This window comes from Seriola lalandi, unplaced genomic scaffold (assembly GCF_002814215.2).
Source record: "Seriola lalandi dorsalis isolate HSWRI2012SDOR001 ecotype SW California unplaced genomic scaffold, Sedor1 jcf7180002054976, whole genome shotgun sequence".
Classification (NCBI taxonomy): domain Eukaryota; kingdom Metazoa; phylum Chordata; class Actinopteri; order Carangiformes; family Carangidae; genus Seriola; species Seriola lalandi.
This window is the reverse complement of record NW_019525526.1, coordinates 737859-756796: the sequence shown is the minus strand read 5'-3', so window position 1 is coordinate 756796 and position 18938 is coordinate 737859. Positions and strand designations below refer to the sequence as shown.

The window sequence follows — 18938 nt, the reverse complement described above, 5'->3', positions numbered from 1 at the left end:
GTGGGTGTGAGAAACAGACTGAGTGGGAGAGCCGATCACAACACAAAGGTGGAAAAAAAAATACAAGTGAGAGGAGGAGGAGGAGGAGGAGGAGGAGGATCCGGCTTCAGCGGCGCGACTGCAGGAGAGGAGACTGGCCGCCTCCTGCGCTCCGTCAGGCGGCAGACGCGTCAAATGTCCCCGCGCTTCAGTGCGGAGCTCCTTCATCCAGGATACAGATGTTTTTCATCTTGTTTATTGATTTTCTTTTTTTTCTTATTCAAAAATCAATTTAATAAAAAGAAAATCAATATATCAAGACTACTACTGTGCCAAAAGAGGGGGAAATAAGAAACAAAAGATATTTTATTCCTGAGCACTTTTCTACAGTCAACACCAAACTGTTCAACAGGGAAACAGAGGCAAAAAAAAGATGAAAAAAAAAAAGAAATGAGGGATAAAATACTAAAAGAGACACAGAATGAAAAGGAAAGTAAATAGCAAAAGGAGAAGCGACATCACAGAAAGAAGAGAAACCACGAAGAAGAAAAAACATCTTGTTTTAATCTTAATCCCAGACGGGAAAAGTGACACAAAAAGACAGAAAGAGTGGGGGAAAAAAAGGAAGATTCAAGGGAGAAAAGACATGACATAAGGTTTTTAAAATCTTATTCCCACAAGGCCACTCTGCTTTGAAAGTCCAGGAAATTGTAAATATTCTTTGTGCGCTTGTTCGCCTGTATTGAGTGAGAAAAGAGGAAATTACTATGTGCACCACAGCAAAGCAAATTGACATCCTCAGCTGCGCTTTTCTGAAGACTGAAAACAGACAAAGAGAAGAATAACAGCAAGAGAAAGGCAGAAATGACAGAGGGAAAAGAAATAGGAAGAAAAAACAAACCAATGGAAGAAGGGCTGTTTCATCTATATATTTTTTTTTAAATGTTATTTCCATTAAGCCAATCTATTGCGAAAGTTTAAGAATTTTAAATACTTTTCCCAAGCATAGTTTAAAAAAAAAAAAAAACAGTACTGTATAGAGCAAGGGCGTAGGTTTGCATGTGCACGGCAGGGACATGTCCCTACCAATATTTTGGGAGGACAGAATTGTCCCTATCAATATTTGAGTGGACAATGCCCCAAATGCTCCGACTGCCCCATGCACCAAATCATCCTGCTTCATGCCAAAAATTAAAAAATAATTGAAAAAGTAGTTTCCGATTATCGCGATCCTTATTTTTTAATATAAATAAATAGATTAAATAAATAAATTTAAAAATGGCTACTTTACTTTTTTACTTTTCCATGCAACCGCCTGTCTCTGTAATGAGCAGCACGTGTTCTGGAGCAATGTCCCGCCCACAGCACGATCTGATTGGTTAGACGTCACGTGTATTAGCCTATCATGCTGAAGGCTGCTTTTTACACAGACGGAAAAACAGACCTGCGTGCGGAAGGTAAGACAGCAGACATCACTGAAGTTTTAATAAACATCACGATCCTCTACACTGAAGTTACAACAACACCACACTCTGATGAACAAGTTCACCTGTCGGTCCAAGACACACCGAGAGAGAGAGAGAGAGAAGCTAGCGCTAACTGCTAAGCTAATGTAACTAGCACATTTGAACAGCATGCAAACAACTGTTGAATTGGTGAAAGTCGCTAAAAGGAGCAGAAAGCTCTGGGTGCTGGAGCAGAACTAGTGTAAGTTTAAATGTACGGCAGGTAGTAAGTCACTGTGATGAAGAAAACAGCAACATTAGCTGTGTTCAGATAGAGTAGCAATAACTTCTACCAGTAACAGAAACAGGAGATGAGACACTACACTGACGTCAGTACGTCAACGGTCGCTAACCGCCGTCACTAAAAAGACATTTTACTACTGAAGTAAAATCACTGTGTAAAAATGTTCTCAGAAAAAAGTACAAAAGTTAAACTGTCTCTGAGTAAACGTGGTACATTTTAAAAGGGGAGGTAAAACATGTTATATGGTGATTATAATATGATAAAACAGAGGTGTTTCAGTTATTTAGCCTACTTTCACAGATAGACAGGAAACTAATGTAAGGACTACGTTTTGAGTTGTATTTTGAAAGTCAAAAAATGTGATAAAGGAAATATTCTCACCAAGCAGAAAAAAAAAAAAAAAAAATCAATATTTACATGACATGCTTGTTTGTCAGTGTATTGAGCGAAAAGGGGGAAGTTACCATGTGCAATACAGCAAAGCAAATTGGACTCATTGGCAACAATTTTGAACAGTCAACACTCAGAGAGGAAAAATCTAAAAGGAAAAATACAAAAATATAGAGAGAAACGAGGAAGATGGGAAAGATTACAGAGGGAAAACCCAAATGAAAAGGAGAAAGAATAGAGTAAGAAGGAAATTGAAGAATAAGATAAAAGAAAGAAAACAGAATTCAGAAGCTGTTATTTAAAGGAAATCTTTATTAATAAGTCAAACATTAAAATACAAAATACACCTCCTCTTCATGAAAAAAAAAAAAAAAAAAAAGCGTTTTAAAAACTTCTCGAAACAAGGTAGGTCAAACTTTTCCAACACAAGTTACAGATAGTAAAAATGATATTGAACCCCACCCCCCCTTCCAACCCTCTCCACCCATCCGTCCACCCCCTCAGAGGCTTCACTTTCCTGCCTGCTGGGCCTGACGGCGAAGCAGCACGTAGATCTTCTCTTTGATCCAGTCCTTGTTGTACGGCTGGTACGTCTGCGTGTCGGCTCGATACCTGAGGAAGCACCAGAAATTATAGTAAGTTTCAGGTCTCTTTTTTTATTTTGTTTTTTTGGACCGGCTGCGCTGGATACTCACTGCTCTGATCTGGGCAGAAAATTTATTGGAAAACATGAACTGCTGATCAATTTGAGACACTTTTCATCTCGAGTACTTTTCCCGCTTCTCCTCTCCTTGAGATCAGAGGTCAACTTCAGCTACCAGGAGGGAGAGAAGTGTCATGACGGCTGGTAGGGATTGTGTCGTGTTCCAGGGCATTTAAACAGATAAGCTGCTAACAAACTAAGAAACTAACAAAAATACCTCAAACCGTCAGGGCTTCAAGATACACTAGAAAAGCTGAAAACAGACTGACTGATATTTAGAAAGAGTTAACCAATAATGTCTAAAAACTGGTCATATCAAATTTACTGTCACCAAACCTCTGAGGGTCTGAAAAACTGAAATTATTTATATATTAAAAGTTTATTGAGAAAATGGATAATATATTTGTTGGAATAAATCTAATTCACCTTCCTTTGGCTTTATGTTCTGTAAATCATGGAGAATTATATGAACATTATATGTAGAGCTGCTTTAGGACTCACTGTTCTTGATATATAATGTTTGTGATGTGGATGTCAAGATGCCTGGCAGTGATGATGTGTTCAACAAATAAAATGCATCTAAAACAAACACACCCCCTCATGACTGACCAGGAAGATCCCCATAATTATATGAAAGCGTTTTGGACATGGGTGATTCATCTGATTAATCACTACGGGACAAATTAATCAAATGTTCCTGTATCTCTCCACAACAAATTAAAATTCTCATGGTTTCTGTTTATTTATTTATTTTATTTTTTTAGGACAGGACAAACGGGTCCGTCTCCAGCAGCCCCTCACTCTGGACTAACGCTACATGAAGTCACATTCACAGCTTTGGAGGCCCCTCCACAGGGAAGGTGTAAATAAACAGGTAAACTGTGGGACACACAGGCCCACCTCCACCACGAGCAGGAAAGGAGTGGTTACCATGGAAACTGATGAACACACAGCTCAAGCTCAGTCTGTTTACCAGTGTGCAAATGCAAATATTTCCAAAACAGTGAGCACAGTGTGTTCTTAAAGCTGGATGCATATAGATTTTTTTCATATTTGAATACGTCTTCCATCACTATTCATATTGTATCATGACTTTATCTAAACCTACCATGAGAATGCTGTATATAGATTATGGAGCAAATATTTATGTGCATGATAAAGGTGATATTTCTTGATGTAGCAAAATCAATAATTAATTTGTTTTAAATGTGTGCTTTTGTTATGGGGTATTGGAGTTACATTATACAATCAGAGGATTTTAACTTAGACAGCTCAGGCTGGTTTATTAGCAGCAGTTTCAATGTACTGAAATCCGTTTCCTTGTCATACTTACACCAAACAGCTGAGGTCAGCCAGGTCATCGATGAAGTCAAACAGCTGGCTGATGTCGTATGTTATCGATGGACTGTTGGGGTTCATTCTCTTTAAATGCTCCTCGTACATCTTACACACACCTGTGCAGGAGACAGGAAATACAATATATCAAGCTTCTCACTATAAAACTTACTGTGAACTGTCAGATAAATACTTGATAAATGTATTTATATTTATATAGTTCCATTAGTATATCTTGGTCAAATCATACCAAAACAAGCTCTATTTAGATCTTCAACAAATCTGTAATCATAATTATATTTCAGTAAAGACAAACAAAAGCATCATCAGCTCACCTTCCATACACTCATTGACTGATTCATAGTCAGCGTATGTCCTCCCCTCTGGCCTCTTGGTGGGCTGCACCAGCAGGATGGTGTGGGACTGAAAAACCAAACACAAGTTGTTAGACTAGTTCAACTATTCGCTTCAATGCTCGGTTGAAATAATAATTTCGTTTGACCAAAAAAAATCTATTCCAAGTATGTATATAGTAAATGTACTCAACACTTGTTATTTACATATCCACACATGTACAGACCTGCTTGTTTTGCTCTATATTACATCAACATAAACTGAATATACTGAGGTTTTTGTTGTCAATCTAAGGTCACTGGTTAGGTTAGTAAGCGAATGATGGGTAATTGTTATGATCTTTAAGGTGTTAAAGAGGAATATTAGCAGGTAATTGGTTAACAATCATCACATTTAGTCCTATTCCGCCGTGATGTTGTTTTCTTTAGCGCTGCAACGATTAGACAATTAATCGATTAATCATTCGACAAAAAATTTAAGTTAAAAGTCGCTTAAATATTGATGAAAGTATAATTAAAAAAATTAATGATATAGCATAGCACTCACGTTAGCCATTTCTCTGGGTTGAGTATTTTCACTTTTTACACATAAGTACTTTTTACGGATAATATTTACGCACTTTTGCTCAAGTTTTGAATACAGGACTTTTACTTGTACTGCAGTATTTTTTATCTTTTGTACGCAGTAAATCTGAGCTTTATTTGTCACGACAGTGCGGTGGTTTTGTTGCAGCAGCTCAACTGCTAAACGTCCCCCCACATTCATGCTAACGTTAGCATTAGAGCTTTTATTTTTATGAAACACCTGTTATATTGACGTAAAACTGACACACTAGTTTGACTTAACACGTTCACACAAAAAAGTCTGTTCTGTAAACATTGAATCACAGCATACTAACCATGTTATCAGTGAATTTTTAGTCGGTTTCGGTCGATTTTCTTGGATCCTTGCTTCTCCTAAACGGGTTGACCTTTGTCGCAGGAAGAACAACTGGGCATCAATGCTGCATTCAAGTAATGTCGGCAAAATGGGAAAAATAGCCGTATTACGACTTGGAAGTGTTTGCGCATTAACCCGCGGTGGTTAGGTCCAGTGCTAACCTAAATTAGCTACCTTTGCATCGTTACGTATTTGTAACAGTTCGTTAGCAACAGTGTATATAAAAAAATGGGCTGAATGGATTGCATTAAGATCATTGTTATATTCTATTTTGATGTAACTGCGAATGGTTTCCCGGCTCCGTATTAAAAGTCAGAGGCTGAAGTGAATGTCTTTTCGGTTCAAACGTTATGATATGAACACATCATGAATATTTTAGTTTATAACGGTTATATTTCGTGTCTCTAACTTGAGTCTGTTGTTGGTTTAAAACTAACAACGAGTCGATGGGATTATATAAATAAGACGTTGACATGTTTGAATCAATTCTGTTATTTTAACCGTAACGAAATAACCAACAATACAAACAAATCTCAAACACAGTTTTGATCCTGAACGCCCCCTAATCTGCGAGCGCTGGAGGAAGTAGCTAGCGTGAGTTTACACCAGCGGCCGGATGTTCTGTGAGCAGACAGGAACAACAAAGAAGGGAAAGCGCCCGGGTTTTAAACCTACTTCAAAACACAAAATCAAAGAAATTATCCACTGTTCATAGTAGGTAAGCGACATTCTTTCAAACATGCTATTCTTGTACTGTATTTCGTTTGAGCTATGCGAGTTATGTAGCGTTAGCCACCCAGCACGGCCGCTGCCTGCTCTGCAGTTATAACATTATTGGCTAACTAGCCATTTTAGCGACTCGCTAATGTGAGTAATGAATACAGTTAAATAATTAACTTAGCCATTACATAATTACCAAATAACGTTACCAAAAAATTCATTTATATCCTTCAGTAGTTCAACAAATGATAACTCGATGTGGTTTCCCGGCGTTTGATCAGTAACGTAACCGTTACATCCCCGTTATAGTTAGCTGTAAATGCTTAAAAATCTTATTTTTGGTGAGTATTCGTCAAACTTATGTCGACAGGATCACATCTAACGATATACAGAGCTACAATATTTACCTTTAATTAATCAGCTTAGTTGCTATCATGTTTTTTTTTTAATTTTTTTTTAATCAATGATAGGTTAATTTAGCTTGATATAATACCCACATGCAGTGGTGGAAAGTATATCGCAAGTACAACTCTGAGGTACTTGTATCTCACTTCAGTATTTTCCATTTCCTGCTATCTTCTACTTATACCCAGCTACATTTCCTGACCTTTTTTTAAAATAAAATAGTGTGTAGCTCGAGACCAAGTCAAATAACAGATGTCTACGAGAGTCATTTACTCTCTAAATTTCTCCAATAGTTACATTTAAATAATAGCTCGAGGCACAAAGATGAAAAGTATTTTAAAAAATGAAAAGAGATTTGAAAAACTTTTTCTTCTTTTTTGTTTCTTCTTTTCTGACTCATTAATCATATTATGACCACCCAGACTTATTTTGTGACTCTCTCCAGAAGGCCAACCCCTAGTTTGGGAACCACTGGACTAAACTATTTAATACAAAAAAAAGTAGGTCATTCCTCAACTTGATGCTTACACATTTGCTGCAGTATAAACAATTTAATAATGTTGTATATCAGTCAGAGGGCCTGTAATTCTCCACAGTTTGTACTTTTACATGTCTATATTTACACTGAAAGAGTTACTGGTAGTTGTAATGTTTCTTATAACACTCTAAAATATACTGAGGTAAGGTGTATATTTCAATATGAGTAATCCCTCAAAACTTAATTGGACTTTTGTAGAATCTCAGAAAAGCTTTATTAACAATTAATATGTGTTAGTGTATATATATATATATATATATATATATATATATATATATAAAATCTTTTACAGCACTTTTTTTATTTATATTTATATGTGTAATGCTTAAGTTGTGTATTCATGCCCCCTTGTGTGCCATGTGCCACTGTTTTATGGGGGACAGTTTTGACTGTAATATGCAGCATGCTTATTACCCACACCCCAAACTGACTGTAGAACATTACCTACCAAGAATAAATATGGGTCCTCAGCAGTTGGTATCTCCCCAAGTTACTGTCTATTTAGTACAGAATTTACTCTCTGTGTAACTGTCTGCACTGCAGCTTAGCCTAGTGAAACACAAAGAGGGATTTTCATATTAAGAGGAGAACTGTGGGGGATACATAATACCTAATTCAAGAAACCTGATAATGTCAGTGTTGGCTGATCTTTGAACAGAATGAGGACTGTGGATTGTGCAGAGTCACCACAGGACTTTATGGCCGGTGTAGTAACTCAAATCTCATTTGTTTTAAATATCATTGGATCACTGGGAATTAAGACAGACTGTGAAAGTATCCTTTAATGCAACAGCCTGCTCTTTTTACTAACATCAATGGAATTTTTTGTAACAATAACACAGATTTTACAATGGAAAAGCTCCAGAATAAGATGCTCTCTCACTGTGTGTGTGTGTGTGTGTGTGTGTGTGTGTGTGTGTGTGTGTGTGTGTGTGTGTGTGTGTTTTAATCGCTGTCAATTCAATTTCTGACCACAATTTAGCCTCACAGGGCGTTACAGTCCCTCTATGTTTACACCACTGATTTGATTTGCTGCCACTGATATGCTGATATGCCTTTATTGCATCTATTTCTGGTGCCATAACCTTAATATTGTCCCCTGCTCTCTTTCATCAGGGTAAAAGAATTTGGTTTGCATGTGAGGACAAGTGTCTGCCGAGCCAACAATGGCGAACAATGCAGAGGATGTTGAAAACAATATGGTGAGTACGAAAGAATGTGTCACAGTTGCTCTAACACTATCTGTCCGTGTTAATGTATTGGGTAATGATTACCCAACATTTTAGGTGCTGGCAACAAAGTGCTTCAGTTTCACGTCAGTGATGAAAGTCATCTGTTTCTTTGTCAGCCTGTGACGCCACACACTTGGAGGAGTCTCAGTCTGGTTTTCTTTGGCCTTTCATATGATAAATGATGTTTAGAGATGGTCATGTTCTGATAAGGAAATATGTTAGACCTCGAATCACTAAAGTAGAACCATCAGGAACATGAATACGAGTGTGCTGTCTTTGCTTTCTGCTTTTTGCTCTTACTGTAAATAAAGGTGTTGCCTTCCTCATGTAAGGGGTCAAAGTCTCCCTTACTGTCTCAATCTGCTTAACAAACCTAAGCCTCGTCCAGGTTTTTGTTTACCCCATAACAGTACAGTACGACACTATTTCTAAGTCTGGCGGCTGACATTTCTGTTTTGAATGGCAGATTATGCTGATTAGGTCATTCAGGTCATTATGGGATGAAGTCAGTATGACTATTTAACACACATGTTGACAGTTGTACAGTATCACTACCCTCAACAACAGGTCAGCTTAAAACGTATTCACTGAATTGGTCTGTAGTTCTTGTGTTCTTGATACGAACATTGGCCTTATTCCCAGGACTGAGAAACAATGCAGCGTACCACACACTGAGCTCATTTTGTACAGCAGCTTGTTTTAAGAGCTGTGGCAGCTTTCACTATTCAGATCAGTCTCTGGAGATCCCTCCTGTCTTCATTTCTGTGTACCTGGTGAGATTGCTTCATGTCTGGGCTGCCGCATGTCTCGACTCGCCTGGCAGTCTGACAGTTTTAGTTCACAAAGTCTCCTTGAATTTCCTCTTTATTTTTTCCTGACGGAACAGGTCCTCGGGGTGGGTGGGAGCGAGCTCAGTGTTGTTATCCTTGGAGGAACTGGTGTAGTGAGCGTAAATGTGCCAGTTTAGCTGTGAAACACAGATGGCCTGATAACAGTTTGCTCTTGTGTTTGTTCAGTTTCTAAGAATTTTTGCCAGTAAAAACTGTGGTTCATCTAATAATATGATGGTCTTGTTCACATCTATGTTTATTCACAACTTTTTTTTTTTTTCTGGGCCTGAAACATAGAATATATGGAGAAGATTACAATAGGAACGGACACACTTGTGGCCTAAGTGTTTAAGGGGCCAACCATTAACCCCAGTGTACCTGTTTAATGGCAGCGTCACATTTCACAAGTCATTGTTGCTTGTAAAATTTGTCCCAGAAGGCCCATATTCCTGCAGGGCTCACAAGTAAGGCGTTTGTTCTGCAGAAGAGAAAGCAGAAATGATGCTGCAAATTAAATCTTGCAATTTTACAGATTAGATTAAATTAGCCTCTGACTGGGGAACTCTGTTGCACGCTATTACCCATATCTCACCCCTCCTTTCCTGTCATCTCTGTACTTTCACATAAAGTCATTAAATGCCCAAAAATACTTTACGATTAGTTTAGAGTGTTGACTGACAGGACTATCAGGATGTCCCAAAGGTTTTCTTAGATTATCACTCTGCTCAGTTTACTATCTGTATTTTGCACTCTTCTTTTGATCTCATAAACATCTGTAAGTACATGTATATTTTGTTTGTGTTTATTATAGAAATATGCTGTTTAAACTGTCCCTACACCAGAATGATAGAAATCCCTAAACACTGAGCATACATAGGAAATAATGTGATTATCTTCCCACTACGACAGAACCAACAGGAGTCCAGTGCGGTCCCTCAAGCCCCCCAGCAGCCACAAGAAGCTGGAGTAACCAGAACACGGTCCAGGGGGGGTTCAGGAGCTGGAGGAGGAGGAGGCGACGGAGGAGGAGGCAGTGGGCAGGAGCAGAACGGGCAGCCTCCCGCCGCTCGTCCTCCTCGTGTGGTGGAGACTGACGATGACGAGGAGGAGGAGCTGACCTTGAAATATGGGGCAAAGCATGTCATCATGCTGTTCGTTCCCGTCACCCTTTGCATGGTTGTTGTCGTGACAACCATAAAGTCTGTCAGCTTCTACACCCATAATGATGGGCAGAGATTGTAAGTGTTATCACCCTTTTCAGGCGGATGGTGATAGATAGGGAAATAATGTGGGACTAGAGCCAGAGTCACAGCTCCTCCTGCTCTGGTGTTTGAGTGAAATGCAACACCCCCGCAGTGCCACTAGGTGGAGTTAATGCAATATATACTGTATCTTTCCTACATCCTTTGAATACCAAGATGTTACTGTAATTGCTTAAGACCATTATGTCTGACTCTGGCTCAGAGCACGTTTTAAATCTTCAGCTCTTATCCAGAGCAGTTTAAACCCCCGTAAGAGCAAATGCCAAGCTCAGTAAGCTTGATGTCAACCACCTTAGTAAGAGCTGTAGTGAAAGCAACAGCACATAGAATATACACAGAAAATACTCTTATATACATAAAATGATACCATAAGCTAGATAAATTCACTTTTTCATCATTGCATTTATTACACATTTCCTGTTCTTTGCTGTTTGACGGAGACATGTCTTTGTAATGTGCGGTGTAAATGTCACCCTCAGGATCTACACACCATTCCCTGAAGACACAGACACAGTAGCACAGAGAGCGTTGAACTCCATCCTCAACGCCACCATCATGATCACTGTGATCATCGTCATGACTCTGGTGCTGGTGCTGTTATACAAGTACCGCTGCTACAAGGTACAGACTCACACTCCACAGTCACATCACATATGACATGAATAATATAACAGTTTCGTTTGTTTAAACTACATTTAAACACGCCTTTCACAGGAGACTGTTTGCTCATGTTTTACTAATAACATTAACATTGGTTACAGTTTTATTCAAGTGCCAACATGAACAATACTGGGAGCCTAAAAGCAAAGCAGCTGAATGGGATTCAGCCATCACAATAAAATGTTAATATTTACACCTCTGCTTGTTCCTATTGTGGCAAAAAAGCCCTAATGGCAAATCAGGCGGACATTAAAATTTTAGCATCCACCAGCAGCATCTGTTTTACTGATATGATGGAAGTTCCTTCATGAACACAGCTACATACAAACAGTAAAAATGATTTATTTGATAGACTGTGATGTGTCAACGTGCTGATTTTTAAAGAATGTCTTCACTTTGAGTTTTAGTAGAGAACATTTGTGTATTTGTGTTTATTTCTCTATAACATGAAATATTCATGACTAAATAAGCCAGTTTTATATATGTCAAGAGTTTAATACTATAAAACTGTGTGCTTTATCAAGGCTGTGAGGATGTGGTTTGAGGTTGCAGATTTACAGACAACCTAACCAAACCGCACCACAACTGCCATCACGTCTTCATCCAGTTTTGCTAAACTCTGAATGGCGCTCTGAAGTATGAAGTGTGGGACATAACCCTCTCCGAACTGAAACTAGTCCATTTCAGATCTGTGAGAAATACACAGTCACAAAAAGCTCTCCTGTGAACTGTTCTGACATTGCCAAACAATCGTCTGTTCACGTAGGACTCCATCACTCAGTGAGAAAAATAGCTGCTTGTGAAAATCTGTTTTCAGATCCTTTAATTCTGTCAAGAACAAGATTCTGGGGGGAACATGTAATGCTTCACTTTTATAGCATTAACACAGTCATATTAAAGTTATTTACTTGATCATACACATGAGCTGTGTCTGAAATCATCCCTCAGTCACTCATTCACAGGTGTAGTGTTTTTGCATCTATAAAACATAAAGAATTGCATTGTGTGATGAAGCCGTGGACACTAGTTTTTCTTTCCATTGTTGGAATATTTCAGGGATCAATATAGTGGAAAAACTTAAATAGAGAAGTGACTGGGAGGGAGTGAACAGGTCATTTCCTCTCAATCACTAACACTCTTTGATGGAGTCATGGTGGACTCGTCCTGAACCATTTTCACCGAGGATGTTTTGACTTGCCAGACACAGGTGCACCTACCATTGAAATGTCTGCATTACATTTAGGTGTGCCACTTCCAACCCCCTGTTCTCTCATGTTCTTTCTGCATGTCGGGACACTGTCATGACCTTACTGCGACACTTGAATGGAACAGAGTCGTCATTAGCGTTATTAGAAACAGCTGTGCTCCTCCTGCTCTGACAAGCCAAAATGTCTCCCGTGAAAAAAGGTCTTTATGACTGATAGAGGTATGAAAGTTGTTCTGTTCTAACCGTGAAGAAAATGTCGACAGAGTACTTTCTGTAAACCTGCACAGTCCCGAGTGGATTGTGCAAAATAATTAAAAGAAAACCTGCAGGGCTTTAAATGATGGCAGTTGCTCCTGATATTTAATGGTTTGAACACCGGATTCATTAAACTGTTAAACGAGACACCTGGAGCACCAGACAGGTGGGGCTCAACACATCAGGACAATGGATTTTCACTTCAACCAAACTCTGTGACGCTCATTGTATTGCCCTGTGTGGTAAACCCCACCCATCTGGTAGTCGTGGTAGTTTAAAACAAACACTAGCAACAAGTAATAGCAAGTACTCATCTGTTGAAAGAGTGCCATACATTAAATCCCATGATTCTCTCTCCCATGGCAGGTGATCCAAGGCTGGCTCTTCCTGTCCTCTCTCCTCCTGCTGTTCTTCTTCTCCTACATCTACCTCAAGTAAGACGCACCACTTTTTTATCTCCTTTTCAAACGTGCCCTTGGTTCTCATAAATGTCAAGTTGTCTTAATTCTTTATGACGATAGATGGAGTCTTTCCAGGTATTTCCATCATGTCTCTGCTTCGTCCAACAGAGAGGTTTTCAAGACCTACAATGTGGCCATGGATTATTTCACCCTGGCGGTAATAATTTGGAACTTCGGAGTGGTGGGCATGATCTGTATTCACTGGAAAGGACCCCTGCGGCTCCAGCAGGCCTACCTCATCATGATCAGCGCCCTCATGGCTCTGGTTTTCATCAAGTACCTGCCAGAGTGGACCGCCTGGCTTATATTAGCTGTCATCTCAGTCTACGGTAAATCCCCTACTATCATCTTCCTCTTGCTTTGACCCTTTGTGCTTTTATGGAAGAGAGCTGAAGTCTTGATGTTTTTGTGCACCAACATGCCGTCATCTGGATCCTGTTAGTGCTTGAGGAAAAAGGGAAAACTTCAAATGTATAATCTAACTTTGTTTTTAAATTACAGAGTTGATGTACAGAATCATTTTATAAGAGGAAAAGCACTTTTTCAGAATCATAAAGAGCAACAACATTTGAACCAAAGCCTAGTTTATTAACAAGTAAAACTGCAGAATAAAGCCTTTAAATGGAACTTGGATTTCTATTATAACTTTATTGTACAGATTAGTTTTTCTCTCTAGCATCATGAGTATATGCACTCAGGAGGGACAGATGTCATCATTAGGGTGCGGAGAGGAAAGATGTGTCTCTAGACCTAAAGCCTTGACACTTTAAGGAAATGTGCAAATCTATGATGAAAGGAATTCTGGGGGAAACAGTTGAAAGCTGAAGTCACGAATGCTGCTGTGCCAGCAAAAACAGCCAGTGTCTCATAAGCTTCCTTCTTACTGAAAGGCAGAGGTGAAATAGTGGGGAAAATAATAATTGTAGGTAATTATAGTAGTTTGATTTCATTCGGTAAATGAGATCGTTGGGGATAACAAGAGCAGGTCAGAGATCAGTTAAAATATAACACTACCTGTAGATGAGAGCAGAGACTGTGTATTTTGACTGAAGTCCTGGCCTCCTGTTGTCACAGATTTCACGTCCAGCTGCTGTTCTTGGCCTCTCCTCTGTTTGGTGGCTCACATCACTTGTCTGGCCTCTGTCTTCTCTCCCCTCACAGATCTGTTAGCGGTGCTCTGTCCCAAAGGGCCCCTGAGGATCCTGGTGGAGACGGCTCAGGAGAGGAACGAACCTATCTTCCCGGCCCTCATCTATTCTTGTAAGATAGACACCGACTGTAAATCTGAATGTATTAACATTTTATTTGATTAAAACAGAGGAGGACAATGAAATACGTGACATTTGAAAGCTACGTAAAGAGAAAACACACAGCAATGTTGCACAGAATCAATATTTTAAGACCTTTTGGCGGTTGGTTTGTCTTTGACTCTGCTTCTAACACAAACCCTGAAACCTCTTATCATTTTGACTGACTTCTTCCCCAGCTACGATGGTGTGGCTCGTCAACATGGCCGACACTGACGGGCCGAAGAGGAACTCGACAGAAGCGGCTTCGTTTCAACAAGAGGCTCCACAAGGTGAGTCGGGGCGTCAAAGTGTTTGTGGTCGTGTGGCCGGCTGGTGACCGGTCACGCCGTGTAATCGTGGTTTAGTCTGACTGATATCGCTCGTCTGCAGCCGTGGCGTCTCCTGCGCCTTCCAGTCCGTCACAGGACGACGGAGGCTTCAACACCAACTGGGTCAACCAGCAGGAGCACCAGCTGGGACCGATCCAGTCCACTGAGGAGAGCAGGCGGGAGATCCAGCAGATGCCGTCTGCCCGTCCTCCTGTTGAAGAGGATGATGAAGAGAGTAAGTGCTGTCAGCAGAATGGTTTACACTTTTGTTGATCCACATTGTTTATTCAACCATGTGACCTTCCAGTTACAAGGGGTTTATAAACAAAACATACTTTTAAACAGGGGGTTGTTCACATGAACTTTTGTCGTTCAGTTTATTTTCATTTAAGTTGTTGTTGCCAGTGATGCTTCAGTCCCTGTCCTGATCTTTGCAGAAGCCCAGCATAGATCGTGCTTCTGTAATACGCCCGAGCTTTAAGAAGCTAAGACGGATCAAATATCTTTCATTGATTCAATTATGCGATCAATTCATTGAGCCTGACGTTTAGTGAGATCACAGTCAGTGCCAGCAGCTCTTTAAAAGAAATCCCATCTGTCTCACAACTCTTCAATTGACCAATCGGTAATGAAAACCACATGTAAGTATTAGGTATAACTGTTATGTTGTCGCTGTGCTGCGACGACGACGATTCTCAAAAACCCGCTTTTATGAGCTAAAAAAAGATTTTCTTTTAGCTAGAAAAAATATCTTAGAATTTCAGTTTTGTGAGGATGTATTTTTCAGAAGTTTTTGACGAGGTTTTAACTGTTTATGTGGCATAAGAAGAAGAAGAAAACCATAAAGAAACATTCAAATCTTTGTTTTTATTCAGAATTCAGAAACGTGCGGTTTCAACCAGCAGCAACAGGGTTTATATTGACATTGTTTTTTATATTGTAGATGAATAAAAACAGAAATTTGTTTAATCTGGACCAAATTCTTTATCTTGTAGGCCAATTGTTTTTAATGTTCATAATGAAAATGAAAGCTAACATGATAATACTGCTGTGTAGGAAAGAAACACAAGTATCATGTGTTGGGAGGAAAAAAACGATAAAATATTGTTTTACCATTAAATACATAAGTAAAACTAGATTATGATCATTTTAGATTCACCTCCCAGCCCTAATATGAAGCCGAGCTCTGTAATTCAAACTCGTGAATTCCCAGATTGTGTGAGAGTCTCCTCCTCAGTGTGTAATCATCATCTTTCAGTTCTCTCTGCTCCGAACACATAAAACATGTAGGCATGTTTTTATGTGTTCCCTGTTCTGTGAAATTAGTGTGTGAGAGTGTGTGTGTGTGTGTGTGTGTGTGTGAGTTCGACATGTTAGTCTGCGGACTGTTTTTAGTCAGAGCAGATTAGGAAGCGATTATTTATGGCAATTGCTAGGTTTCATGTCTGTACTATTTGGGGGCCTGCGCTCTTTCTAACCTTAAGCTTCAGTAAATATGGGGTCTGCGCTCTTGTTTGTACAGTAATTACAGTTGAGAACAGATTTCTTTGGGGGTTGGAGGGTGTGGGGCTGAAGCGAATCTTGTGTTTGAATTTGACTCCACCCTGAATGTGGCGGATCTTGTGTTCTCAGGGGGCGTCAAGCTGGGCCTCGGAGACTTCATCTTCTACAGCATGCTGGTGGGAAAAGCCTCGGCCACGGCCAGCGGCGACTGGAACACCACGCTCGCCTGCTTTGTAGCCATCCTCATTGTGAGTGACCACAGATGCTTATTTTGGTGTCAGACTCAAGTCACCACAACCTCATCTCTGTCTCTCAGCACATTATCTAACCCCGCTTTATGAGAACCACTTGATTGTATAACAGGCCGTTCTTTTCTTTCCTCCAGAGCTGATTTTGTTTGGTACACAATTACTCAATGTTTTATTTTGTCCGCCTCTGCCCCCGCAGGGCCTGTGTCTGACCCTGCTCCTCCTCGCCATCTTCAAGAAAGCGCTCCCCGCTCTGCCTATCTCCATTTTTTTCGGGCTGGTCTTCTACTTCGCCACCGACAACTTGGTACGGCCCTTCATGGACAAGCTGGCGTTACACCAGTTCTACATTTAGCAGGACGCTGCCCTGATAACCCTCACCCACATAGCTCTCTGGCTAACAACACCAGAGCGGTCCCTTTGCAGCCGGGGAACAAAGGGTGGTGCGGGAGGGGGGGGGGGCTCCCGCCCGCCCCCGCATCCCCTCCTAAGAACTCATGATGATGGGACACAAGTTGTTTTTGTTCTGCCTTTCTCTCTGCCGCACAGAGAGAGAGTATTCCCCACAACAGCTGTTCTTAAATATTTTATTTCTCTTTTAAACCAAGAAGTGACACATTTCTCGCTCAACTTGGGACCTCGTCTTCAGACCTTCATCTTCCTCACCGCTCTCAGGCCCGATCTGAGAAGCTCCTGAGAATAATTCACCTTTTATTTATCCAGGGAAGCTCCACAAGAGCTTGTCTGCTCCTTTTTCCAGCAGCCTCACATCCACACACCTTCAGATCTGGGATCTGCCCAGTACAACCACAGTCTTCTACACCTGGGGCTTTACAGTAGGTGCCTTGCTCATGGACACCTCGGCGGTAGCCGTTGAGCAAAGGGAGACGGTTTGATTGAATCTCCCCCGTAACGACTTTAATCAAACACCTTTCCCGTCACAAGTCGGTTTTCACGTCTTGTGAGTTACCACCAGCCCCAAACAAGCCTTCATCAAACTAATGGACACTCAACGATGATATTGATTATAGATTGGTAAATGTGTAGTTTGATCATGTATGAGCTGTCAGTCACCAGAGCGTGCTTTCCTCACCGCTGTTAAGAATGGGTAAGACTTTTTTTTTTTTCCACTTTAGACACAGAAACCCAAAAGCTCTGACGCCAGAGCGACTTCCACCCAGAAAGATTAACACTGAACAGATGTTTGGAACATGTTGGAAAAGTGGAAAAATGTTTATCAAGAATTTAAAATATAGTGTTTTTCTGCCCCTGATTTTTCTTTTTTTTTTTTTTACCTTAAATCACATTTGAATTCACAGCCTGCAGAGGGAGGAAAGCTGACACACACTCACAGCTGTGACTTGCCTGCCATGTTAGCCATGTACTGTCAGCCACTGAGCAGTTCTGCTGGAGCAATTGGAGGTTCAGTGCCTTGCTCAAGGGCATTTCAGTAGTAGTTGTTGTTGTTGTTGTTATTGTTGTTATTGTGGGACAGAAATGTGCTTTTCATTCTCTACCCTGACGGAGATTTAAGATTTTTATTTTTTGTTTTTCCGACCTGTCCAGGGATTGTAACCTGTGATCATCTGGTCACAAACTCTGAACCTTTAGGCTATAGCTGCCCTCATGATGCTCGCCTGGTGCTGTCTTGAACTATGCTACATCAAACACTAAAATAATTTAGTCTATACACAGATATTGTTGTGTTTTTTCAAGATATGCACAAGAAAAACTTTGTACTTTTTGAAACGTGGGGGTAAATGTTAACAGGGTTCCTACACTGAAAACCTGGGGACGTGTGAATACAAACAAAAACTTTTGACAGAAACAATGTTCAGGTGTTGAGGAAATAAAAAACACTCCTGTCCTGGTAAATGAGGGAGTTGTAGATCTAGTTAAATTTGATACTTGAATTTGTGAACATTTTTGGAAAGCATTATCTCCTGTCATCAAGCATTATTAGCCTAACTGACTACTTTTAATGAAGTTAAAAACAAACCAGAGAGTTTAAGCTCAGAAAATCGTGATGACGATGTGTATGAACCCAAACTCGAGATCGTTCTGAGTGGTGGAGTAAAGACGAGCTGCACTGATTGCTCTTTTGTTGTTGCACTCGAGTTTCACGCTTGCAGAGAAAAGAAAAACCAAGAGGGAACAATATAATAATATTTGTTCTGAGACTGTTCTTTTCCCTTTCTGTTTTTAGGGAATATGTTGGGTGACTGGCTTTTTTCTGTCCTTCACATGCATATGTGTTATGCAAGATTATTCAATTCAAATTTTGTTCTTTTTTTTTAATAAATAATGAAACTGAAAATAGTCTTTCTTTTTCCCTCTTCTTTTTTGTTGTTGTTGCACATTCAGATTCTCAGGTCTCTAATTTTTATTTTGTCTCAGCCTGTGCGGAAAGTGTTGACCACAACATGGCACTTAAAGTGGCAGTCTGTGAAATCATAGTTTGGTTTTCTGGCTGCGTCTTTGATGCCAAGTGGTGACTGTGCTTGCTCTTTATCAGCCGAAGTTAAACTGTCCATCAAAGTGTGCACGTGT

At 40.1% G+C, this 18938-nt stretch overlaps 2 protein-coding genes across 4 annotated transcripts; one reads left to right on the top strand and one right to left on the bottom strand.

Annotated features, from left to right (window-relative positions):
* Window positions 1-2410: 2410 nt before the first annotated feature.
* On the bottom strand, window positions 2411-5554 carry LOC111646793 (ERH mRNA splicing and mitosis factor). Its single transcript, XM_023396333.2, has 4 exons — window positions 5409-5554; window positions 4492-4579; window positions 4155-4275; window positions 2411-2730 (listed from the first exon to the last, which is right to left on the bottom strand). The coding sequence occupies exons 1-4, from the start codon at window positions 5409-5411 to the stop codon at window positions 2628-2630; spliced, it is 315 nt and encodes a 104-aa protein (XP_023252101.1). The 5' UTR covers window positions 5412-5554; the 3' UTR covers window positions 2411-2627.
* On the top strand, window positions 3675-18705 carry psen1 (presenilin 1). Of its 3 annotated transcripts, none has more exons than XM_087171102.1 (11): window positions 3675-3695; window positions 8229-8314; window positions 10084-10412; window positions 10916-11057; window positions 12925-12992; window positions 13128-13348; window positions 14181-14279; window positions 14506-14598; window positions 14699-14872; window positions 16270-16388; window positions 16588-18705. In XM_087171102.1, exons 2-11 carry the CDS (start codon window positions 8279-8281, stop codon window positions 16741-16743), a joined length of 1437 nt encoding a protein of 478 aa, XP_087027228.1. In that variant the 5' UTR covers window positions 3675-3695; window positions 8229-8278; the 3' UTR covers window positions 16744-18705. The 3 variants fall into 3 exon arrangements, with proteins under 3 accessions (XP_087027228.1, XP_023252143.1, XP_023252142.1); XM_023396375.2 differs by lacking the exon at window positions 3675-3695 and adding an exon at window positions 6002-6163; XM_023396374.2 differs by lacking the exon at window positions 3675-3695 and adding an exon at window positions 6003-6167.
* The last annotated feature ends 233 nt before the right edge of the window (window positions 18706-18938 follow it).